This window comes from Gossypium arboreum, chromosome 4 (assembly GCF_025698485.1).
Source record: "Gossypium arboreum isolate Shixiya-1 chromosome 4, ASM2569848v2, whole genome shotgun sequence".
Lineage (NCBI taxonomy): Eukaryota > Viridiplantae > Streptophyta > Magnoliopsida > Malvales > Malvaceae > Gossypium > Gossypium arboreum.
In genome coordinates, this window is record NC_069073.1 from 26,918,704 (window position 1) to 26,946,656 (window position 27,953).

The 27,953-nt window shown below is 34.3% G+C and overlaps 1 protein-coding gene and 1 non-coding gene across 2 annotated transcripts; one reads left to right on the forward strand and one right to left on the reverse strand.

Annotated features, from left to right (window-relative positions):
- The first annotated feature begins 2,268 nt into the window (after window positions 1-2,268).
- On the forward strand, window positions 2,269-8,129 carry LOC108465008 (uncharacterized). Its single transcript, XM_017765308.1, has 5 exons — window positions 2,269-2,500; window positions 3,265-3,443; window positions 7,280-7,414; window positions 7,512-7,899; window positions 7,993-8,129. The coding sequence occupies exons 1-5, from the start codon at window positions 2,269-2,271 to the stop codon at window positions 8,127-8,129; spliced, it is 1,071 nt and encodes a 356-aa protein (XP_017620797.1).
- Window positions 8,130-24,920: 16,791 nt separating this feature from the next.
- Window positions 24,921-25,027, reverse strand: LOC128292068 (small nucleolar RNA R71). The gene has a single exon (XR_008282053.1). It is a non-coding gene; the product is annotated as a small nucleolar RNA R71 (small nucleolar RNA).
- Between the last annotated feature and the right edge of the window lie 2,926 nt (window positions 25,028-27,953).

The window sequence follows — 27,953 nt, forward strand, 5'->3', positions numbered from 1 at the left end:
AGCATAGTATTAAGCCAACTTCCTATTTGATATTCATTCTCACTTCTGTAAAATATTGTTGAAATTGAAAGGGAGACACCAAAAGTTTTCCTAATTTATCAGTGTAACTATTGATTGAATTTAGTATAATATGTTTCACGATCTTAATTTTCTTCTTCAAAGATGCGCTTGCTGAGATATTAGTTTCTTAAATTGTTAAGACAAGTCTATAGTAATCAGATATTTCAACCTAATACACAGATAAACTCATGCTTCTGTATCTACTGTCAAGTATACTCCATTTTGTTTTCTGGTATTTTATGACCAATAAAGAAAATACTAAGAGAAAATGCTACATGACTGGGCTAAATATATTTTGATTGTCATACAGTTCTGAATTTTTACTTGGATAAGGGTGGCTTTAAGGTGTATTGCCAAGATGTTGGACTGTGACATAAATTTTGGCGCGTGCACTAGGATTGCCAAGTTTCATAATACCCTTTTATCAGCAGTATTTCAATATTTTAGTATTTCAGTGTTCTTTCTAGTCCCACATATTCACTTATCCATGAATGAGCATTGCTATTTCATTTACAATATGCTACTGGGAAAAGGCAAATTATATTGAAGTTATGTTTTTGGAATGATACATATCTTTTGCCGGCTTTTCTACTTGTGATTAACTTATAATCTTTCACTTGTTGCAGATTATCTTATCACAATAGAAGAACATTCAGAGACTTCAAGAACTTATGCGGAGCCTTCAACATCAACTTTCGCCTATTATTTTTTAACTCTCTATTTAATTTAAAGATAATTTTAATTAAAACATATTTTTAATGTTTTATTTTAATTTTAAAATAATAAATAAATTAATATAATTTTAAAAATTAAATTTAAGTTATTTTTAATTTTCAAGTCTTTTAATTTAATAAATAAAAATTCTAATTTAATTAATTATATTTTATAAATTAAGTTATGGTTAACTATTAAAATAAAATATTTGAAAGAATACTTTTCCTATTAAATTTGTTTCCAAATCTTCAAAATCAATCTGGTGGTAAATATTAATTAAAAAAATCAAAGTTGGTGGAAAAATTCAATAAAATTCAAATTTTAGTGGCAAAATTCAATCTCATTAAAGTTAATTGACATATTTACGTATATTCTCAGAGTATAATGACAAAGTATAATGAAAAATGTAAATTAAAATAAAGTATAATGCTATTGTGGGTGCTCTCTAAAGAGGTAAAGAAGATGACTAGCCACGAAATGTGCTCCATTCTCATGAATAGGGATCAAATTCCAACCATAAGATAAAACAGTGAATTTATTTTGTATTTTTCCTAAATGTTCTTAATATGTATTTTTTTTAAAGATTCTAAAAAGACCATTATATTTAGTTGTAATTTCTATTTTGTGCTTTATAAAGATTCTTAATATGTATTGTTCATTTTTCTTTGTCAGGTTGTTATTGCTTCCTTTTCTTATTTGGATTGTTTGATCGCTTCCTCCACCCAGACTTAAGCATCTTGTATTTATGGAATCACTGTAAGTTCTTTGGCAATTAAATTATTTGATTTTGTTTTACTGTTACTGAAATTAGTATTGGAGAAATGTCACCCTTTTACCACGATCTGAAGATATGTAACACTTTAAAATCTTGCAGTAATGGCTCGTCTACCTTTAATAGTACAAAGTGAGAGGCGTAAATGAATTGGTCTTGCTATTACAATATGGTTGCAAATGTGTACAGTTGTGAGTTTGTTCTTAGTTGCATTGGGTGCCATCCGTAGCCTAAATACTTATAGACCAAGGATTAGATCCTATATTTTAGATTTTTATGCAAAACGAGATTCTATGAAAAGACTTGTATATGCTAGTGACGAGACCTGTATTGAACAAGTTAAGATGAATAGAATTACCTTTTTTAAACTATGTGAGATGTTACAAACTTTAGGGGGATTGAAGTCGTCAAGGAGCATGCTTGTTGATGAGCAAGTGGTAATGTTTTTACATATCATTTTTCTTCACCTTAAAAATAGAGTTATCAAGAATCACTTTAATAGGTCCAGGGAAACCGTTAGATGGTCATTTCACAATGTTTTAAATGCTGTCATACGCTTAGAAGATGTATTATTTAAAAAGGCAGAGCCAATTACAGTTAATTCTACAGACCCAATGTGGAAACTATTCAAGGTATTAAAGTGAATTCTATATATAACTCGAACATAATTTAGTCCATTTAGATTTAAATATAGTATTCTAACTCGAGATTTTATACATGTGATGCAAAATTGCTTAGGTGCTTTAGATGGAACCCACATTAAGATTAGGGTTCCAACTGTTGATAAACATAGATATCGAACGCGAAAAGGTGACATAGCAACAAATATGTTTGGTGTTTGTACACCTGATATGCATTTTCTTTGTGTTCTTCCTGGTTGGGAAGGTTCTGTTGCTGATGGAAGAGTTCTTCGAGATGCCATTAGTAGGAGACATGGACTAGAAGTTCCTCATGGTAAAGCACAAAATTAGAGGAAATTGAATTAATTTTTAAAATCATACTTTTTTTGGAAATTAACCATGACAAATAGTTTCTTTTTATAGGTTGTTATTATCTAGTTGATGTTGGATACACAAATTGTGAATGATTTCTTGTGCCTTTTAGAGGACAAAGATATCATTTGAATGAGTGGCATCAGGGTTACTAGCCAAGTACTCCGAAAGAATTTTTCAATATGAAACATGCTTCAGCACGTAATGTTATTAAAAGATGTTTTGGGTTATTAAAACTTAGATGGGGAATACTTAGGACTCCATCATTCTATCCTGTGAGGGTGCATAATAGAATTATTATTACATGTTGTTTGCTCCATAATTTTACTCGAACCTATATAAGTCTTGATCCTATTGAAGAGGAGTTGGGAGAAGGATTACCTAGTAATGTGATAGATGACGATGAACCGAATATCATAAATATTCATCCGTCGGATGCATTGGCTACTTGGAGGATGGAACTAGCCACCCAAATGTTCGATGAATGGTAAACATCTACAAATTAGTAAATGTTAAGTTGTTTAAGTTATTTCATATATCTAGTTTTTGAAACTTTGGTGTGTTTGAATTGTTTTTTTTTTTTTTTGTATTGTACTAGACTTGTTGAATGATAATTTATTTTCTTTTGACTTATCATGTGTTATAATTTTATAAAGTGTTGACCTTTTGATGCATAATATTGAACTTAATTTTCATTTGCATTTTTTCTTAAGCTAGTTATGTCAGGTTTTTCCCGATCAAGTGTTTCCTCCCAAAGTTCTCGAGGAACCAAAAGGAAATGGGTTCCAAATGAAGATGCTGTGTTGGTTGCTTGTATGGTCGACTTGCACAATGCTGGAACCTTTAATGCAGATACAGGATTCAAAGCCGGCTATTTAAATAAGTTAGAAAAAATGTTAGAAAAGGTTTTACCCAATGCCATGTTTGTAACACCCCCACACCCGAAACCGTCACCGGAGTCAAGCTTGAGGTGTTACTAAACTTATCTTACCTTTTAAACAACTCTAAACCACTTATTTTAATTTTCAGAATAAACTATTTTTCTTCGTCATGGTTGCCTAAAAATTTATTTCTCGAGTTTAAAAACTCAAAATTAAGATCTGTAAAATTTTTCCTGAAACTAGACTCATATATCTATCTAGTAATTTTTTCTAGAATTTTTTACTTAGCCAATTAGTACAGTTTATTAGTTAAATTTACCCTTATTTCGGAATTTGACTGCACTGCCCTTTACTTACTACGAACCACTTTTCTCTACGTAAAAAAATCATATGACTATACTGTTTGTTTCTATTAAAACTAGATTCAATAAGGCTTCTAATCATATAAAGTAAACCACCTAATTATTTTTTTAAAATTTATGGTGAATTTCTAAAGTTGGAACAATGGATCCAGAAATCGCTCTGGCCCTATTTCACCAAAACTCAGATACCCTATAAACTACAAAACCTTTACCTGTTTTGCTTATTCCATATGAAAATAGACACAACGAGATTTAATTTAATATATTATTCATCATCAACCCATGTCTCTACAATTTCTTGTGATTTTTCAAAATCCCGTTATTTCTGATACTTGAATCTGTTTTTAAGTTACTTTCACATTTTTCTTAGTTTTTATGTGATAGTTACTACTTAATCATACATACTATTAAACATGTATATCATCAGCCACTCTATTAGCTAATCACTAGCAAGTATTTACACATCATTCATTGATCATATCATATCATATCAAAAGAAACCAAGTTCCTATACATGCCATACACAAAACGAAACGTCTAACTATACCAATGTGATTTCTTCGATAGTGTGATCGGGTCTCCGACGTTTCCTTCAATCCCCGAGTGGCTTGATAAAAACTATAAGGAAAAATAAAATAAAGGGAGTAAGCACTAGGCTTAGTAAGCTTACAAGCAAATAAATTACAACATTCAACATAATGAATAATTGTACATAATGTCACCTAGCCTCGTAAACTTTCTTTACTTCTCATTTTCTACCGTCTTCTTTACTCACTTACCTTCTTTCTTACCTAACCTTTCACTATTCATAAATATAATCTACCTTCCCTTTAGCTGATAATTCACAGTAATTTAACGTGTACAATGACCCGTTGAACCACTTGGAATACTAAAGATACTAGGGTCGTTCCTGTCTAACAATATCCTGCCAATCCCTCGTCTTCGACATGGACTTACATGAATTATTCCTATCTCCAATGCCATATATATATAATATGGGCTTACATGGCTTATTCCTGTCTCCCAAGCCATATATCTGATATGGACTTACATGGCTCATTTCTGTCCTGTCCTGTCCTGTCAACCCCAATATCCTAACATTCCTAAGGTTCAAACGGGGCTTCCTAATGCTTTTTCTCTGTCACTTCGCCTTTAATTCGACTTTAAATATTCAAATAAAATAAGTATATAAATGGTGGAAGTTGAAAATAATGTAAAATAAAAGAGTATTGCATTTATTTACTGTAAACTTACCTCGATACAAAATGTGACTAAACTTTACAATTTAGTCCTTTACTTTTTCTTTTCCCCGATCTACTCCCGAATTTCGCTCTTCTTGATCTATAATAGAAAATTTAACTTATATAATATTAACATTTATCAAAACAGTCGTTGACCCAAACTTTAGTAAAATTACATTTTTGCCCCTAAACTTTCACATATTTGCACTTTTGCCCCAAGGCTCATAATTTAAACTTCATCCTATTTTCGTATGTTTTATGACATGCTGATCATTTTTCCCTTCTATGACAACATCAAATTCACACTCTGACATGTACTTATGACTATTAGGTATTTTTAACGATTAAGCCCCTTTACTCATTTTCACTTAAAACCGAGTAGCACAAGTTGTCTAACATAATTTAAAACCTCATATTCTATCATAAAACATCAAAATAAACACTTTTCACCTATGGGTATTTTTCCAAATATGAACCCTAACTTAAATTATTGCTAGCATAAGCTTTATCGAACTACCAGGACTCCGAAAACGTAAAGAACATTAAAAACGGGGCTTGGAATCACTTACAATGGAGCTTGAAAGCTTGAAACAAACCGTAGCTATGGAGAACCCTTGAAATTTCGTGCTAATGAAGAAGATGATGAATTTTGTGTTATTTTTCCCTTTTTATTTCATTTAATATCCAAATGACCAAAATGCCCTTCCTTATTAAACTTTCAAAAATTCCATCCATGTCCTATTTTGTCCATGAACTTAGAAATTGGTCAAATTTTTATTTAAACCGTCCTAATTTATATTCCAAAGCAATTTCATACTAAAATCTTCTAGAATGCAAGTTTTGCAAATTATTCGATTTTGTCCCTCATCTCAACTTAAGCACTTTATGCATAGAATTTCATCACGAAATTTTCACACAATCATGAAATCATATCATAAACCTCAAAATAATAATAAAATAAATTTTTATACCTCGAATTTGTGGTTTCACAACTACTGTTCCGTTTAGGCCCTATTTCGGGATGTTACATTGCTCATTCCTGTCCTGTCCTGTCCTGTCAACCCCAATATCCTAACATTCCTAAGGTTCAAACGAGGCTTCCTAATGCTTTTTCTCTGTCACTTCGCCTTTAATTTGACTTTAAATATTCAAAGAAAATAAGTATATAAATGCTGGAAATTGACAATAATGTAAAATAAATGAATATTGCATTTATTTACTGTAAACTTACCTCGATACAAAATGTGACTAAACTTTACAATTTAGTCCTTTACTTTTTCTTTTCCCCGATCTACTCCTGAATTTCACTCTTCTTGATCTATAATAGCATATTTGACTTATTTAATATTCTCATTTATCAAAACAGTTGTTGACCCAAACTTTGGAAAAATTACATTTTTTGCCTCTAAACTTTCACATATTTGCACTTTTTCCCCAAGGCTCGTAATTTAGACTTCATCCTATTTTCTTATGTTTTATGACATGCTGATTATTTTTCCCTTCTATGACAACATCAAATTCACACTCTAACATGTACTTATGACTATTAGGTATTTTTATTGATTAAGCCCCTTTACTCGTTTTCACTTAAAACTGAGTAGCACAAGTTGTCTAACATAATTTAAAACCTCAAATTCTATCTTAAAACATCAAAATAAACACTTTTCACATATGGGTATTTTTCCAAATATGAACCCTAACTTAAATTATTGCTAGCATAAGCTTTATCGAGCTATCGGGACTCCGAAAACGTAAAGAACATTAAAAACGAGGCTTGGAATCACTTACTATGGAGCTTGAAAGCTTGAAACAAATCCTAGCTATGGAGAACCCTTGAAATTTCGTGCTAATGAAGAAGATGATGAATTTTGTGTTATTTTTCCCTTTTTATTTTATTTAATATCCAAATGACCAAAATGCCCTTCCTTATTAAACTTTCAAGAATTCCATCCATGTCCTATTTTCTCCATGAACTTAGAAATTGGTAAAATTGTTATTTAAACCCTTCTAATTAATATTCCAAAGCAATTTCATACTAAAAACTTCTAGAATGCAAGTTTTGCAAATTATTCGATTTAGTCCCTAATCTCAACTTAAGCACTTTTTGCATAGAATTTCATCACGAAATTTTCACACAATCATGAAATCATATCATAAACCTCAAAATAATAATAAAATAAATTTTTATACCTCGAATTTGTGGTATCGTAACCACTGTTCCGTTTAGGCCCTATTTCGAGATGTTACAATGTTGAAGGCTAAACCTAATCTTGAATCGAGTATTAAGACATTGAAAAGGGATTGGTCAATCGTTTATGACATGCTTAGTGGAAAAAAAAATGGCGGCTTTGGTTGGGATGAGCATAGGCAGCTTATTGTTGCTGAAGATGCGGTGTGGAACTCATATATAAATGTAAGAATTATTTCAAGTCTTTATTATCTTATTTTGAAAAAAACTTATATCTAATATGAATTTCTCATTTTTATAGAGTCATAAAGAAGTAGCTCAATTCAGACATCGGAGTTTCCCTTATTATGACCAACTTACTACCATCTACGCAAAAGATCGAGCCACTGGAAAAGATGCTCAAACAGCTGCTAATATTATTGAAGAAATAAATGCTGAGGATGTAGCTGCTACAAATACTCATGAAGAAAGAAATGATTTCCATGGATCCGAAGCTGATGTGTCTTTGGATGACATGGATCTTTCAGCTACACAACCGCAACCAGAACAGAAACCAACTAGAAACCAAGGTGATACTGCATTTTCAAAGAAGAAAAAAAAGATTTCTGATGCAAGTGATTTTTCTACTTCGTTTAATGATGATACCGCTTTATTGGCAAAAAATATATGGACCGTTGGCCTCGAAATCAGTAAGAGTATTGCCTCCGAATTGGTAATTCAACAAAAATCAGAAATTATCATTCAAGAAAGTGCTCTGAAATTATATCCAACATGATGTGAAGTGGAAGGTTTAACTGAGGATGAACGCTATCGTGCATTGAGCAAAATTCCAGATCATCCAACGGAAATGCTCATTTTCTTTAGTTTACCTTCTGCTGTGCGATTGGAATGGGTCAGAAGATTTCTTGCTGACCATTAAAAATCATGGTTGTGTTGATATTTTGGTAACTTTTTGTGTTTGTAATATTTGGATGGTATAATGACATGATAGAATGTCATTACAATGTTGTAACTTTTTGATGTTGTAAAATTTTAAAATATATGGATTATGACATATAAACTAATGAAATCATGTAACTTTTGTTAATATATGAATATTATGCTTGGATGTGAAATATAATTCTCTAAGTTATTTATTACTTTTTAGCAATGAGTTATTTATTACTACTAATATTTAATTATTTTTGTTGTAGAATAATTAAATTATTTGTTTCAATAATGATATTTTAGCACATTAAATATGTATTGCAGTTTAAAAATAATAAAGTAGATTATATATTTTTTATAGTATTATATATTTTGATTTTTAATTCATATAATAATAATTATTTTAAGAATGTTATTAAATTATATTTTTTATTAAATTATATTTAATACTAATTATGTTAAAATATGGTTAAACTATCTATTATTTTCAATAATAATCTTATTAAAATTTAATAACAATAACAATAATCATCTACCTTAAAAAAAATTCTGCTAAGGGTATTTTGGTCATTTTAGTTTTTTTTCTTATGCTATTACAACATCATTCCATTCAACCAAACACAAGAATACTATTACAGTTCTATTCCATTCTATTCAATTACAACTCTATTCAATTACAGCCCTATTCCATTACAATGAACCAAACGCACTGTAAGGGTTCCATAGCAAGGGTTTCTTCAACTTTCAAGCTTAATAGTAAGTGCATCCTAGCCCCGTTTTTTATGCTCTTTACATTTTTGACACCCTCGTAGCTTGATTTACCTATTTCTAGCCATATTTTGAAGTAGGGTTCATGTTTGAAATTTGACTCATGTATGACATGTATGTATTTTGATGTTTCATGGTAGATTATGAAAGTTTGATGTGTGTTTAACATCTTTTACCAAGTGATTTCTAGTGAAAATGGCTAAAAAAGACTTATTTGCAAAGTTTGTAAAATGAGTAGTAAGATGTATTATTTAATGAGAAATGAGGGCTGCTATGAGCCTGTTATAAGTTCGGCTAGGATTGGGTAACAAAGAAAATGAACACATTTCATTTTATGAGCCTAGGGGCTAATTTGTAAATATGTGAAAGTTTGGGGGAAAAATTGTAATTTTGCCAAAGTATGATTTATGGATCGATTTGAACAATGTGATAATTAAATAAGTGAAATTTTCTATTTTAGATCAAGAAAAACAAAGTCCAGACCTAAACTTAGGAAAGAACAAGGTTGTAGACTAAATCGAGTAGTTAGCCATATTTTGGTATCGAGGTAAGTTTGTGTGTAAATAATGAAACATTACATTATTATGTTTTTAATGCTTTAATATTGCATGAATTGTGTAATTGTCTTATGGATTTGATTAATGATGACTCGTTGATGATTCGACGAAGTTTGATATCTCAAAACCCCGGTTGAACCTTAGGAATAGTTAGGATACAAATATCATGACATTAGGGTTATGTGTGATCCCATGTAAGACCATGTGTGCGACATGGCTTTGGCATCAATATGAAATTTCTTATAAGACCATAGCTGGGCTATCAGCATTGATATGTGATCCCATGTCTGGGACATGGCATTGGCATCGATCTACGATCCCATGTAAGACCATGTCTAGGACATGGCATCGGCATTGATATGTGATCCCATGTAAGAGCATATCCGGGATATGGCATTGGCATCCTACCATGTGTATGAGAGTTCCCAAGTATCCTTTAGTATTCCAAGTGGTTCAACGGGTAATCTAATGACTATGTCAAAGAGATTACAAGGTACGATCATGTTGAAAGGGTACAGGTACGTATACAGTGCTCAAAAACATTGAGATTATGAATCGATGAGACCTCAGAAGAAGTGAATGAATGAATTATGATCATGAGTTTTACTGTACATTATGTAAATGGCATGACTTAAAATGTACCTAGGATACTTGATGACATTGTGATAAATATTATTGTGTTATGTGTACAATAATGCATGGTTAATGTTGTTAATTATTTACATGCAAACTTACTAAGCTTTATGCTTACTCCCATTTCTTTTCCATTTTCTTATAGTAACGCCAAGCTAGCTCGAGGATCAAAGGACGTTGAAGCTCGACTCCCACTATCAAACTAATCTTTTGGGCATAGTAAATTTAAGTATTTTGAGTATGACATGTGTAGGTACTTGGTCTTTTGTTATATGTCATATTTGTTTAGCCAAATGTGTTGGCTTATAATGATTTGATGATCCATTTTGTATATGGCCATGAGATATGGCCCATATTACTTATGAGGATGTAATCTTATTCATATATGCATGCATGTACTAAGGCCACTCATGATATGGTTAAATTCATTTAGCATGGATGAATTATGGATATGATTATGGATGTTTGATGATGGAAATATGAGTAAATGGCATAATAACAACCAAGGCATGAATGTATGAAATGGAAGTAAATTGATGTTTCATATTGCATGTGATTTGGTAAGCTTGGTCTAAATAAAGTATGAAGTCTTAAGCAAGTATAAATTGATAAGGAGTTTATATGCATGAGCCATGTGTATGAACGTATAAGTGCTCATTTATGCTATGTAGGATGTCATTGAGATGTGTAAGTGTGCATCTGTTATTGAGGGTGATAAAAGCCTTGGAAAATAGCCTCAAAGTTGTCCACATGCGTAGGCATACAGGCGTGTGTCTAGACCATGTGTGACACACAGTCTACCCCATGGACGTGTGTCCCCTATACCCTAATTAGGTAAAACAGAATGCCTAGTAGTAAGCACACGGGTAGAGCCACAGTGGGGTGTATCAGCCGTTTGAAGGACACGGCCTCAGAATATAGGCATATTCCCTGGCCATGTGAAGTCTGCACTTGATTTTTTGGAATTTAATTCGCTACACGGCCTACGTACACGGGCATGTGACTTGGCCGTGTGACTTAATTATGTTGATGACGTTATATACAGAGATTTACACAAGCTAAGGACATGGGCGTGTCCCAAGCCACATGGACGTGTGTACTACACGGCCTACCCACACGGGTGTGTGACCCTTCAAAATAAGAAAATTTTCTAAGTGTCACAAAATTTCCAAAAGTTCTCGGTTTATTCTCGAACCACACCCAATGTATGTTTTGGGCCTCATGGGCTTGTATAAGGGACAAGATGCATGGTTATGAATGGTTTTAAATTGAATGAAATTTTATGGCCCGATTTTGTATGAATGTTTATGTTTAAGTTCGGTAACACCTTAGACCATATCCCAGTGTCGGATACGGGTAGAGGGTGTTACATTTAGTGGTATCAGAGCTACAGTTTAGTTAATTATTGGACTACGTAGCATGTGTATGAGTCTAGTTATACATTCCATAAATGAATTATGATTGTGTGATGAATCCTGACTTTTTTTTAAATTGTGTTTTCATATAGTAATAGATCCCAATCGAGCTGAAGTTGACGATGTAGAAAGTAATGCACTGGCTCCTACTCAAGGGGTAATGCCAGTTGAGAGAAGACCCATGACCGTGAGTTAAGGAGGAGGAGGAGAAGAGGCTAGGGAAGCCTTCCTCCATATGAAGAATGCTTAGTATACGGAGTTCGTTCGAACAAACCCGAATGCTCAACCCCCTCCACCCCCACCTATCCTCAGCCTGTTCCTATAGCACCTCAAGGTATGGATTTTATGAGACTGAATAGTCCTCCCATGGACAAGATTCGAAAGCAAGGAGACAAAGAGTTCCGAGCTAGTATAGATAATGACCCTGAGAGGGCAGAGTTCAGGCTCGAGAATACCATGAGGGTATTTGATGAGTTATCATGCACAACTTAGGAATGCATGAAATGTGTTGTGTCACTCTTGAGAGACTCGGCCTATCAGTGGTGGAACACCCTTGTGTCGGTCGCACCAAAGGAGAGAGTTAATTGGGAATTTTTCCAAGAAGAGTTTCGTAAGAAGTACATTTGTAACACCCCTAACCTGTATCCTTTGCCGGAATAGGGTTACGAGGCATTACCGTATAATATACCACACTCACATACATTTATACAATCATACTCATAATCCATTCATCTCAATCACTTTGTCCCTTATAAGGTCCTAAGAGACCTTAAAACATGCTTAAAAGTGGTTCGGGACTAAACCGATAATATTCGCAAACTTTGAGATACATAGAAAATTTTCCAACATTTAAGGGTCACACGCCTGTGTGAACAGGTCATGTGCCTTGTCATAGGCAGTGTGAAAATAGGGTATACATACTGACTTGCATCACATGGTCAAGAACACGCCCGTGTGCCAGGCCGTGTGAAATATAAGGGGGTTATTAACTTGGGTCACACGACCGACCACACACCCATGTGCCAGCCCGTGTGCCACACACGGTCAATAGACACACCCGTGTGTCTAGGTCGTGTCAAAACAGTAGGGTATACTTCCTTAATTCAAAAAGGTACCCCAGGGGACACACGGTCGTTTAACATAGCCGTGTGTCACACACGGCTAAGACTCACGCCCGTGTCTCTGCCTGTATGGACAAAAATAGGCCATTTGCAAAGCCAATTTGCCACCATTTTCTCATGCCCACCTAGCTATTAAAATGATATCATTTCAACACATATATTGGCATCCAAAACATGCTAATTCAATCACATAACATGCCACCATTCATCAACCATTTCAACCACTCAAAATCAAACCACAATATGCTAATCCTCCAAGCATTAATACATCATTTTCTAAACAACCAAATAACAACTATTTGGCTATATCAAAAACTATGGAAAACATATCAAAATAAACCAACATATAAAGCATTATATACATCACATACATATCACTTATCAACATATAACCAAGGTAACATTTCCAACATTTACAAGCCAAATCTCATGGCTATAATCACAACTCAAAACATACCAAAATGAAACTAGCCTATACATGCCATATACCATATATACAAAGCCTCAAAAGTACCAACGGGATGATCAATAGTGAGATGATGTGTCCCGACGATCCCCGAGTTCGAGTTAGCTTCGATAATCTATAAAAAAAAAGATAAATAACACACATAATAAGCTTCATAACTTAGTAAGTTCGTACCAAAAGTACTCAATAGTTCATAATATACATGTAATAACTTGATTTTGGGGCTAGTCAGAATAATGGTCTCACGACCACAAATCTAAAGTCGGAGAGATTATTTTATTATTATTTTGGATTCATAGCGTGTTTATAATAGTGCATGAAAAATTTGGTGACCTAATTTTGACGTTTGTGAGCCTAATTGCGAAAAAGGATTCAATCACATAAAGTGAAAAAGTTCTATTTTGATAGCTAAAGGTGTTATTTTATTAGAGAAGCAAAATTAGGGGATTTTAAAGGGCAATTAGACCCATAGAAATAGACTGGCTGGCCATAAGAGACATATGTGGTCAAAATTTTCAAAATTTGTTGGGTTAGGTGACTAATTTTGATTAAAATAGAAATAAAATAAAGAAGGATGATATCATCCCTTACTCATCTCTTTTCTCCACCAAAAATTAGCCATTGAAGGGGGCTTGAGAGCTTAAAATTTTTAGCAACTTGAAGCACTCACATGTAAGTGATTTCTATGTCCTTTGTTGATGATTTTTTTAATTTTGAGACCCTTGAAGCATGAACTTTCAAATGAGGGGTATATCTTGAAAAATGGTTGAAGGTCTAAGGTTTTTCCATGAGAGCATTTAGGGTGTTTTCTGAAATTTTATGGAAGAATATGAGTCTTATTTGTGTAATAGACAACTTTTGTGAAAGGTGTTATCATGAAAACACCTGAAGGGACCATTTTGCACAAGTTGTAAAATAAGTGATAAATGTGTGAAATAGAGAGTATTTGGGGTTGCTATAAGAGTAAAAAGAGTTCAGCTAAGTTTAAGATACGAAGAAATTCAATAAAAATTAATTTTTGAGCATAGGGGTAAAATGGTCATTTTGCCAAAGTTTAGGGGCAAATGGTCATTTTACCGAAGATGTGAATTTTTAATTGCTTAAACATACTTTGTGATTAAATGAGTGTGTTTTGCTATTATAGATCAAGAAATACCAAATTCGAGTCTAGACCGGTGGAAAGCCAAGCTAATCGACTAAATTGACTAGTCGCCAAATTTTGTAATTCGAGGTATGTTGTATGTAAATAATGCAACTACATTACTAACGTATGTGTTGAATTGTATGTGAATTAATATAGCATGAATTGCTTGATTGTGGAATTGAGATGGTATGATGATAATAGAGATAAGGAAATTAATCAGATATTCATGCCATGACATTTGGGTCATTTGTGTGTGAGACAGTGTAAGACCATGTCTGGGACATGGCATCGACACCTTACCCATGTTTGAGGCTTAATGAATATTCGGTAGTGTTCCAAAAGGTTCAACAGTGAACGTATGTTCTTAAGCTAATGAGGAAAGTATAATCGTGTTGTGAGTGGTACAGGTACCTAATTGGTACGTATAAGATATGAGCTCATTAAACAATATGTGACTAATATGGATGGTAATGAGTAAGTTATGCTCATGCCCACCTTGGTATCATGAGCATGTGGATCATTGATAAAATGTTGTTGTTGTGTACTTACTTATATGCAACTTACTAAGCTTTATGCTTACTCCCTTTCCTTTCCATTTCCTTTCAGTGCCGCCTAACTAGCTCAAGGATCACCGAAAGTTAGAGATATTGATCACACTATCAACTGAAGCATTCAGTATAGTTGGATTTATATTTTTAAATATGGCATGTATAGGACTTATACTTTGTTATTTTGTGTCTTTGAGAATTGGCCAAATCTGTTGGCTCGGGTTGGAAACCCTTTAAGTTGTATTAAGCTTTGAATGATAATTAATATTCATTTTGAGTTTATTAAAGATGCATTCTCATGGTTGAATGAATGTCTAGTACGACTGATTTAGTTATAGGAGTTATACTTGTTTTGATATTGGTTGGTATTTGTATGGAACTATATATGTAAAGGTGACAATAAGGCTTGGTAAATAGATTTATATTGTCCACATGGGTAGACACACAAGCGTGTGTCTAGGCCGTGAGTGACACACGGTCTGCCCTATGGGCGTGTAGTTTGGCCGTGTGTCCCCTGCACATAAAACTTTCAAGTCAGTATGCATGGTAATAAACACAAGGGTAGAGACACGGCCGTGTGTCTCAGCTGTGTGGAGGACACGGCCCAGCACATGGGCATGTGCCTTGGCTGTGTGACATTATGAGCATACTAACGTCAGAAATAGAATGTCCATGTTTTTGCACACGAACTAGGACACCGCGTGTTGTGGCCGTGTGAGGGACACGGGCCAATGACATGAGTGTGTGTCTAGCCGTGTAAAAAGCCCTGTAGGTGTGAGTTAGAAATTAATTCTACACGGGTGTGGGACACGGGCGTGTCCCAGCGTGCTTAGGCCGTGTGAGCCACATGGGCCATCAGCACAGCCATGTCAAAATGGTCACACAGGCGTGTGCCCTGTTTTAAAGGAAAATTTCTTAAGGTTGATTTAAGGACTCGGAATGTCTCCAAATAGCTTTCAATGATTGATTTTGGGCTCGTAGTCCTATAATAAGAAGTTTAAGGTAGATATTGAAAATGTTTTAAGTTAGAATCAATTCTCGGTGACTTGAGATTGGTTGTATACATGAGATCAAGTTAGGTAATGCCTTGTACTCCTCCTTGGCTTGGGTTACGTGTATAGGGTGTTACAATATAAATCTTCAAGCTTCATACACATTGTATCAACTACCACATAGGTATCGTACGTACCTGTACTTTTTCGTATTTATTTATTTCATTCTCACCTCTTTGTTCAATACGTTAAATCGTTCGGAAATCTTTCAATGCTCTAAGAACTCACACACTTAGTGCATAAATGATTAGTCAAAGCTAATATCGCACACTTAGTGCCATCACATTAAACCGAATCTATCTCAGTATTGCACACTTAGTGCCACATAAAGCCGAAGCTATTCCAATTCGCACATTAAGTGCTGTATATAATCGAAGCTATTTCGAAACTCACACTAAGTGTCAAATATAGTATATTTGTCGTTGTACACAGTCGTAGTCACATATATACAATTTATGCATTATTAAAACATTAAAAACATAATTGTAACAATGTTTATCACGTAAGATGTACCTCGTACTCAGAATTGATAAATCAAATCGATTACTCGATAACCTTCGATTTTCCCCAATCTAACTCTGACTCGTTCTTTCTCGATCTATATAAATTCAAAATTAACTCATTTAATTTCCTATTCATTCAATTTCATCCAAAAATATACATTTGGGCATTTTTGCACTTTAGCCCCTGAACTTTCACATTTTGACAATTTAATCCCTATTTTATAAATACACAAAATTAAACTAATTCATTACAAACCCATGTGTGCAGAATTACTATAGTGACTCTAGCAGCCCATATTTTTCATTTATTTCAAAATTTAACCCCCCAATTTACACTTTTCTCAATTTAATTGCTAATATGTATTTTTGCTCAAAATCACTTTACAAAACATGTATATCAAGCACCAAGCTTTTATAATTCATCATAAAAAATCACAAAACACAAGAATTCATTAATGGAAATTTTCAAAATCATCAACACTTTCAAAAATTGAGACATGGGCTAGCTAGAACACGAAGCAACGATCATAAAAACGTAAAAATTATCAAAAATTGAGCAAAGAATACTTACTAATCAAGCCTAAAAGTGCCAAACCCTAAAGAAATATTTTTGGCTTCATTTTCCATCAACATTCGGCTATCCAAATGAAAGATGAACAAAATTTCTTTTTGTTTTTATTATACTATCATTTATAATCATTTTACAAATTTAACCTTAATTAAAACCATTATAAAACACAGAATTCAAGGGCATTTATGTCCATCACCACTATCAATGGTCTAATTACAACATAAGGACCTCCCATTTAATAAGCCATAGCAAATAGACACCTTTAACAAAAGAATGTAAGTTTTGCATTTTATGCAATTTAGTCCTTTGGTCAAATTAACCACTTAAATGAAACAATTATCACACAAAACTTTTACACATATATAGTCACATATTGTAAACACCAAAAATAATATTAAAACAATTTTAAAACTTAGATTTGTGGTCCCAAAATCGCTTTTCTGATTTAGCTAAAAATCGAGCTATTACAACATTAGCCAAAGGTTTATTGATCAAAAGATAAAGGAATTTTTTGAGTTAAAAAAGGGCTGAATATTTGTAATAGAGTATGAGCGTGAGTTGTAAGACTCAGTAAGTATGCCCAAGAGTGTGTATCGACTGAGGTCATCATGTGTAAAAGGTTTGAGGATGGATTAAATGAGGATATTCAATTGCTGGTTGGCATTTTAGAATTAAAAGAGTTTGTTGTATTGGTTGAAAGAGCTTGCAAGGCCGAGGAATTGGCTAAAGAGAAAAGAAAAGCTAAGTTTGGTATTGAGTTAATTCCTGGTACTACATTTATTTCGATTGCTCGATATAGGGTGGCTCCGACGAAATCAAAGGAGTTGAAAGTTCAGTTACAAGAGTTAACGGATAAATGTTTTGCAAGACCTAGTTATTCTATGTGGGGCGCACCGGTGCTATTTGTAAAAAAAAAAAAGATGGTTCATTGAGATTGTACATTGACTATCGACAGCTCAAGAAAGTAACCATAAAGAGCAAGTACCCCTTACCAAGAATCAATGACTTGTTTGACCAATTGAAGGGAGCCACAGTAATTTCAAAGATAGACTTGAGGTCTAGTTACTACCAATTGAGAGTTAAAGACTCGGATGTGTCGAAAATTGCTTTTTGTACGAGGTATGGTCATTATGAATTTTGGTTTTGCCATTTGGTTTAACGAATGTTCATGCGGTATTTATGGATTTAATGAACCGAATTTTCTGACCGTATTTGGATAAATTTGTGGTTGTTTTTATTAATGATATACTGATTTATTCTCATGATGAGACCGAGCATGCTGAGCACTTGAGAATGGTTTTTCAAACTTTGAGAGACAAACAGTTGTATTCTAAGTTTAGTAAAAGTGAATTTTGGCTTAGAGAAGTTGTGTTTTTTGGTCACATTGTTTCGGGCTATGGTATTAGAGTTGACCCAAGTAAGATATCAGCTATTATTGAATGGAAATCGCCGAGGAATGTAACTGAGGTTAGAAGCTTTCTAGGCTTAGCCGGTTATTACAGATGGTTTGTTACATGATTGCTACTCCGATGATGAAGTTGTTACAGAAAGATGTCAAGTTCGAATAGAGGAAAAGGTGTCAACAGAGTTTTGAGAAACTAAAGGCATTGTTGACCGAGACACAGGTTTTAGTGCAACCTGAACCAAGAAAAGAGTTTGTGGTTTATAGTGACACGTCTTTGAATGGATTGGGTTGTGTTTATCCAAGAAGGAAAGGTAATAGCTTATGCCTTGAGCCAGCTAAAGCCAAATGAGAAAAATTATCCGATCCATGATTTAGAGCTAGCAGCCATTGTGTTTGCATTAAAGATTTGGAGAGACTATTTGTATGGCGAGAAATGTCGAGTATTCACTGACCATAAAAGTCTAAAGTACTTGATGACCCAAAAATATTTGAATCTACGGCAAAGGAGATGGCTGGAGTTATTAAAAGATTATGAGTTAGTGATTGATTACCACTCAGGAAAAGCGAACGTGGTTACTGATGCTTTGAGTAGGAAGTCATTATTTTCCTTGAGGGTTATGAACATTCAGTTGGCCTTATCAGATGATGGTTCGATTCTAGGTGAGTTAAGAGCTAGACTAATGTTTCTCCAAGAGATTTATGAAGCTCAGAAAAGTGACGGTGATTTGTAAGCCAAAAGAGTCCAATGTGAATCGGGTATGGAATCAGATTTTCGGATTAGTTCTGATGGTTGCTTAACGTTCTGAGATAGGATTTGTATTTCTAAGAATACTGAGTTGATTCAGAATATTTTGCATGTGGTCCATATTGGTTGTTTGTCTATACATCCAGATAGTACGAAAATGTTCAATGACTTGAAGAAATTGTATTGGTGGCCGAGTATGAAAAGAGATATTTCTAGGTTCATTTCAAGAGCCCTGATTTGTCAGCAAGTAAAAGCCGAACACCAAGTACCTTCAGGCTTCCTTCAGCCTATGATGGTTCCCAAGTGGAAGTCGGACCGTAGTATTATGGATTTTGTGATAGCTTTGCCTTTGACACTGAGAAACAAAGATGCCGTATGGGTTATTGTAGATCAATTGAGAAAGTTGGGTCATTTTATACCGGTACATACTGACTACTCACTTGATAAGTTAGCCGATTTCTATATTTTTGAAATAGTAAGATTACACGGAGTACCTTTGTCGATTATATCGAATAGAAATTCAAGGTTCACTTCGCGGTTTTGAAAAAATTTGCAAGAGACTTTAGGTGCAAAGTTGAATTTTAGTACCGCTTTCCATCCACAAACTGAGGTTCAATCCGAAAGGGTAATTCAGATTCTTGAAGATATGTTACGGTGCTGTGTTCTTGAGTTCCAAGGTAGTTGGGAATAGTACTTACCGTTAGTAGAATTTTCCTACAACAATAGTTTTCAGTCAAGTTTGAAAAGGGCACCGTATGAGGCATTGTATAGGCGTAAGTATCGAATACCCTTGTATTGGACCAAACTCAGAGAGAATTAGATTCACAGAGTTGATTTAGTCAAAGAAATTGAAGAAAATGTAAATATATTATGTGATTGTTTGAAAGCCGCATTGAATAGACAGAATGTAACACCCCTAACCTGAATCCATCACTGGATTAGGGTTACGAGGCATTACCGATCAATACACAGTTCAGAACAGTCATTCATTACAATTCAAGCACAAGGTAATATAATCTCTTTTACAAAATTTTTTCGAACTCAATTAATACCCATCCTCTGATTCCTACAAGTTAAATTCATATATTTGAATCACGTAGTAAACCAAAATCCATCTTGCTTTTCTATTTATTACACATATACTAATCATGCTGCAATATTCAACCATATCAATATCATTTATTTAATCAAATTACGAACCAACTAACAATCATCAAAATCATAGTGTACGTGCTTCAAAAATACAAAGTTCGAATCACGTAACCATCAATTACATAGCATTCGAATACTTAAATCATAATTGAACATAATTCATCTCATATACCGAGCTTACATTAAGACATCCTTTAGTACAATTTCACGCCTTTAACTAAATACTAAACATACCATTTTGCATATCTATACATATTCGCATATTAAACCATAACAATCCATATCACCCAATATATTATTCATTAGCATGTAAGACAATAGCTAACATTACAACATGGCCAAATATACTTTTATTACTACTAATTTATGCACAATTCACCAGTATAACAATAGCTATTTCTAAAACCAATTACCGAACCAAACATACACAATTCATATACTAAGCATTATGCCAAAATTACATATACTCAATCAATTCATTTCTCATTTATTCGGCTGGCAAATTAGCCTCAAAATTCATACCAATTCCACCATTCAATATTAAGCTAATTATATTATTTCATAACCTAATACAAACATCAACCTGTCACATTATAACTATATATATACATACCAGATACCAAAACCTCATACTTATCAAAATGAGTCAAATACCGTAACTGAATATACAACCACATATATAACACATTTCATAATCATGCATTAAACTGACATCTTGACCTTTAAATACCAAACCACAGACAAGCATTTCATAGGCATATGTATTTATTTTACCTATCATTAACCGAATATAAATATACATCATATATCATAATTTATTTCACAAAATGACCAAAGCAATTTTCATCATTCACAAACCAATTTACATGGCAATTTATAAATCAAAAAATAGGTCATTAATAAGCCACATCAAATAGCCAAATTCACACGGTATAGCATAGTCATTACATAGCAAATATGAACACATAACAAAATTAACATCTAATCGAATAATTAACAACAAATCCAAACTATGCAATCAAACAAACTTCCCAAAATGAGTTAATTAACAAGACCGATTATTAACAAGCATTGACATCATTATCAAGCCATTTTTGCATGGCTATTTATATACAATTCAAAACTAAGCATATCGAAACTAGCTTATACATGCCATATACCATAATTACAAACTTCAAAAGTACTGAATAACGTTCGATAGTGTGACGACAGTCCTTGACGATCCTAGAGCTCGAGCTAACTTTAATATATCTATAAAACAATGAAAGAACACACTAGGTAAGCTTTGAAAGCTTTGTAAGCCATAAGCAAATAAATCATCTGAAGAACATTAATAAGTTAATTCAAATAGGCCACATTTAACTAATCTAATACACATATACAATCACTTTTCTGATATAATCCATATTACTATGTTAAGTAACTTCACTTACCTTATTTTTTAATGAACATATAAACTACATATGTACCTGAATCATTTAGCTAAAATTCACATTCTGTCTCGTTTTGACATTGCCCGTTGAACCATTCAGAATCGTTAAGGATTCTCGGAAACACATATATCACATACAATGCCATATCCCATATATGGTCTTACATGTTATCACATATCGATGCCTCTGTCCCAGACAGGGTCTTACACGTAATCTCATACCGATGCTAATGTCCCAGACATGGTCTTACACGAAATCACACCTCAGAACTCCTAATGTCATGTCATCAGTATCCTATACTATTCCTATAGTTCATACGGGGCTTTCAACTTCGTAACTCAATTAATTCATTCTCGAAACAAGTCCTCCAATGCTAAACTCAATTCAGAAACATATATAAACATACAATTAATTTTAAAAACATTTATTTGCAGATGAACTTACATCGTACGGAAACGAACTGATCTGAACGACTATTCAACAAATTTTGACTTCCCCCGATCCAAATCTGATTTCTTCCTTTCTTGATATAAATAAATTCAAATTTAACTTATTTAATTACATGTTCATTTAACTTCACCCAAAAACACATAAATGGGCATTTTGCACTTTAGCCGCTAATATTTCACATTTTCTCAATTTAGTCCCTATTTCAAAATAACTCAAAATACACAAAATTTCAATAGACTCATACTTGGCCGAATCTTCCCTAAGTCTATAGCAACCCATTAATTCCATTTATTTCACCTTTTAACCCCTCAATTTACAAATTTCACAATTTAATCCTTAATAAGCATTTTATCAAAAATAACTTAATAAACTATGAAAATCTAACAACAATTATTTATTTTTCATCAACAAACAACAAAAAGCTTGAATGTTCATCATTGGCATTTCATAAATTCATCATCAAATCCAAAAATTAAAGCATGGGCTAGCTAATATACGAAGCAATGATATCAAAAACATAAAAATTATCAAAAATCGAGCAATAAACATACATAAATCAAGCTCCCTAGATGCCGAACTTAAAAGTTTCAAAAATGGCCTCTTTCTTTCTCACATTCGGCCATAAAGATGAGCATGCATAATTTTTTTATATATTTTGTAATAAACGCCAAATTATATATATTTTTACCCAAGTACTTAGCATATTTATGGATATTTATCACTAGATTTGTGGATTTTGGTGCTCTTAATCTGGTTATTTCATGTTTTGTACTTAGGAGAGCACCAAGAGTCAAAAGGAGCCAAAAATGAGTCGAAAAGGGACAAAACAGACCAAATCGAGAAGATGACACGGCCTAACCCTTTCCACACAAGCTTCTCACACGCCCGTGTCTTTCGAGGGTGTCGGCCAAGGGTTTTCACGATTCACATGGCCTGGCCATTGACCCACACGGTCGTGTGCAAATTAATGGATTGAACACAGCTTGGTAATCGCGTCACACGACCGTGGCACACGGGCGTGTCCCTTTTTCAAAGAGTTGTATTTTACACGGACAATGATACTTAGGGAGAAAGAAAGCCAATCCAAAGCCTATATAAACACCCTAAGTATGATTTAGAAAGAGAAGCCCTCTTCTAGAACTTTTCTGGAATAGAGAACCAAATGCCAAGAATTACTTGAGGGAAGCCAGACGGTCCAGCCCAAAAGCCGGAGCTACTCTAAGACTGAAGATCTCTCCCAGAATTCCTTCAAGGGTTTTAGAGTTTTCTTTATGTTTTGTTACTTTCATACTTTTGAGATGTACTCTTATCTTATTATGAACTAAACCCCTTAGATACCTAAGGGGGTTGAAACCTATGATGGATCTTGTTATTATTATCTGAATTGTATGATACATACTTGATTTGTTCTTAGTTATGTGTCTTAATGCTTGAGTTAATATTCCGGGAATTAATTAATGATCTGATGTGCTTATGCAAAGGAGTAAAAGTCCCTATCTAAGAGTAGATTTGGCATAATTAAGCGGAGTTGATCAAACGCCTAGAAATAGGGTTACGAGATTTTGCTGTATTAGGGTAAAACCTAATATGGGAGTCCATAGATTGATTTACTACTTCCCTAGGGGTTTTAATTAAGAAAGAAATTTCAATTAATTCAACTGAGGGTTAGACGTTATTAGTCTCGAAAGGGATAATAACATAGGTTAGGGAGTCTCACGAATCAAGTCAAGTGGATAAATCATCTGGTTTAGAGTCAGATAACAAGTGAAATCTAGGTGGATTCCTCATTGGGTGTCGTCTTTATCAAATTAATTTTCTTTAAGTCTTTTTCCAACTTTTCTCTTTACTTTAGTTTAATTAGTTAATTAGTTTAGTTAATTAGTTTAATAAACAACCCCTCTTTATTTCTAGGTTAGATAATAAAAAGATAGTGATTACTAGTACTTTTGGTTCCCTTGGGTACGATATCCAGGTCTTGCCATTACTATACTATTGTTCGATAGGTGTGCTTGGCTTTTCGTCGTGATAATAGTTAGTCTAGGTTTGATCTTCATTATAAATATTTATTACTTGTTACGAATCACGCGATCAAGTTTTTTTCACCGTTGCCAGAGAACTAAGATATTAGGAATGCTAATTTTTTATTACTTTAGCCATTTATTTTTCTTGAAATTTAATTTAATTTAATTTTCTTATTATTATTATTTATTAATTTACTTTTTCTTTCACTTGGCAGGTTTTTATAGTTTATGACTAGAAGAAACCCGTCGGGACCATACTTTTTGACGAAGAAATCGATCGTACAGTTCATAGAAATCAAAGAGAAATAAGGCGCAACTTAAGATACAGGAGAACGAGCAAAAATACGATACTCAACCCCCAACCGAAAAGATGGCTGAAAACCAAGACAATCAGCTAGCTCCTGCAATTGCAGCTAATCAAAATCCTGCTCCACGTACTATGTATAATTATGCTAAACCTTCTCTAATAGGAACTGAATCTAGTATAGTTAGACCTGCTGTAGCTGCAAATACTTTTGAATTAAAACCTAACACTATTCAAATGATACAACAGTTTGTTCAGTTTGATGGTTTGCAGGATGAAAATCCCAACGCTCACTTAGCAAATTTCCTGCAATTTTGCGATACATTCAAAATCAATAGCGTCTCTGATGATGCCATTCGTCTTCGGTTATTCCCTTTTTCATTGAGGAACAAAGCTAAACAGTGATTGAACTAGTTACCACGAGGGTCAATTACTACTTGGGAACAAATGACCGAGAAATTTTTAGTAAAATATTTTCTGCCGGTTAAAACAGCTAAATTATGTAATGATATATTTTCTTTTGTACAAATGGATTTAGAAACACTTTACGATGCATGGGAAAGATACAAGGACTTACTAAGAAGGTGCCCTTACCATGGGTTACCGCTTTGGTTGCAAGTGCAAACATTTCACAATGGTTTGAATCCCTCGACTCGGCAAATGGTTGACGCAGCTGCTGGCGGAACCATTAACAATAAAACACCAGAAGATGCCTATGTGTCTATAGAGAAGATGTCACTGAATAACTATCAGTGGCAAGTCATGAGGACTAAGCCAACGAAAATAGCCAGCGTTTTTAACGTCGACTCAGTTACTATGCTGTCAAATCAGGTAGAACTTCTCAATAAAAAGATTGATGGTTTTCTTAGTTCTACGCAGGTACATCCAGTAATGAGGTGTGACTCAAGTGGAGGAGGTGTGCATACCGATTATCAATCCTTCAATCCCACAACTGAAGAGGAACAAGTCAACTATATAGGTAACAATAACTTTAGATCTCAAAATAACCCACACAGTAATACTTATAATGCAGGTTGGAGGAACCACCTAAATTTCTCCTAGGGTGGTCAAGGAAATCAGAAGCCACATAATCCTCAGGGTTTTCATCAGCCACCTAATCAACAAGAGAAGAAACCGAACCTGGAGGAGATGCTTTCAAAATTCATATCATTGTCAGAAACCCGTTTCCAAAATATCGAGACAGCACTTAAGAATCAACAAGCATCGATCCAAGGGTTCAAAACTCAAATAGGCCAACTATCCAAACTAATCTCTGAATGACCACAAGGTAGCTTACCAAGTAACACTGAACCCAACCCACAGAAACAGCTCAACGCAATTAATATCCAGAATAACAAAGGAGTCGTGGCGCCTGAAACAGAACCAAGGTAAGAAATAGTGGTAAGCAAAAGGAGAGATGAGGTAGATCAAAATACAAACAAACCAGTGACTGTCAAATATGAACCTCGTGTGCCGTACCTTAATGCGATAAGGAAAGACTGCTCAGACGAATAATTCGGTAAATTCCTCAAACTTTTGAAAAAATTACATAGTAACTTACCGTTTATTGAAGCTTTGTTGTAGATGCCAAATGCAATGAAATTTTTAAAAGAGCTTTTAGTAAATAAGCGGAAGTTGGAGAAGCGTCGCATGTGGAGCTAAACGCAATCTGCTCAGCTATTCTACAGAATAAGCTACCCCACAAATTGAAAGATCCAGGGAGTTTTGCAATCCCTTATTTAATTAGTAGTTTAGATATAAGTCATGCATTAGCTGATTTAAGGGCTAGTATTAACGTCATGCCTTACAAAATGTTTAAACAACTTGCTCTTGGGAAATCTAAACAAACTAGGATGAGCATTCAATTGGCAGATAAAACTATAAGATTTCCTAGGGGTATTATTGAAGATGTACTCGTGAAATTAGATAAGTTCATATTCCCCATTGATTTTGATGTTCTAGACATAGAGGAGGATAATAACACCCCTTTCATTTTAGGGAGGCCCTTTTTAACAACTTTTAAAAAATTATTGATGTTCGCATAGGTGAACTTACACTTCGTGTGGGAGACGAAGCGATCACCTTTCAAGCTCATAATTCTGACATTACATCGAACATTAAAGGTAATAGTCCACACCAATCTACTAAAATTGACAATATGACTTTGCAGAAATTGAGCTTCAAAGACGTTCACGAGCCATGTTCTGGAAATGATAGAGGACACGTTCATGAAGGACGAAGGCTACGGATAGAGGAGCTAGACGAATGGCGAGCACACAAACTGAGAACACATGATAAACCGAAACTATGCCAAAACAAGCCCGATACCTCTCCTAATAAACTTAAGGTTGGCAATAAAGATGCCACAGATCCCCACATTGTCACTACCACATCGAATGTGGAAATCCGTCTTACGGTACTCAGTATTTTTCCATTCGGTACGGTGGAGGTGATCACCCAAAGTTTGGCACTTTTAAGGTAAACAACACCCGATTAAAACCCTATTTTGATGAGGTTAATAGCAGGAATGAGGAGTATAAACTCCTTGAACCACCCTGACCATTCACTAGAGAGGTAAGTCGAGCTTAGACTAAAAATAAGCGCTTCTCAGGAGGCAACCCGAGCACTAACATATTTTGATTTCTTTATTTTTAAATTCTAACAAGTTAAATCATTAAATTTATCTTTGAATTGCAATTTTTTTCAACACACACGGCCAGGAACATGGGCGTGCCTAAAGCCGTGGCCAACAAGGGAAGAGACACGACCATGCTATACTTCATTGCTTTCGCCATTCGCCATCAGACCGAGCGGCATCAGAAGGGAGTAATCCCTATCGGCCCCTATGTGACGCGCCTTGCCAGAAATTTTCGCCTCCTCAACACCGTGGCCTAATCATCAGTGCTTACACTGATAGGTCAGATGTCCCTAGAGGGTATCACGACTATGTTACACATGAGGATGATTGAGCGCTGACGTGGGACCGATCCTCCTCAGTACCATCTCACTCATGCCATTGACAAGGAGGATCTTGAGGACATTCCTGATGATGTCCCCCCACAGCACGAGGAGCCTCCTACCACGCCACCTAAGGAAGGACCAATTCATGCGACTGCTTCATTGGCACACCTTTCCAACCGACTCACTCACTTCGAGCAGTATTGTACTACATAGTTCGAGATGATTCACGAGCGAGATCGGCGACGTGATAGATAGATGGACGACATACAGGCCACGATGCAGCAGCTGTGCCAGCACTTTCACATCGCCACTCCAGCGCCACCACCTGAGGGCCCCACTGACGAGGATCATTGAATCCTCCTATCTTTTTATATTTATCTCTCTTTTTCTTTTTCTTTTTCTTTTTCTTTTCATTTCAATTTTATTATTTTTCTTTTAAAAGACATATCTATATTAGTAAATTTTACTTTCTTCATTTTTCTAGTATTTCTAGCAAGTAATCCCACTACGCTCTCTTCCACACCAACTCTTAATAAGCTCTTCATGATTCCACAGACTTCCAAGCAA

Bases quoted from the DNA above. Each gene is read 5' to 3' on its own strand.
- LOC108465008 (XM_017765308.1), top strand. From the start codon at position 2,269: ATGCAAAATTGCTTAGGTGCTTTAGATGGAACCCACATTAAGATTAGG. The intron at 2,501-3,264 runs GTAAAGCACAAA...TAGTTATGTCAG, and splicing joins TGGACTAGAAGTTCCTCATG to GTTTTTCCCGATCAAGTGTT. The intron at 7,900-7,992 runs GTAAGAGTATTG...CATGATGTGAAG, and splicing joins GACCGTTGGCCTCGAAATCA to TGGAAGGTTTAACTGAGGAT.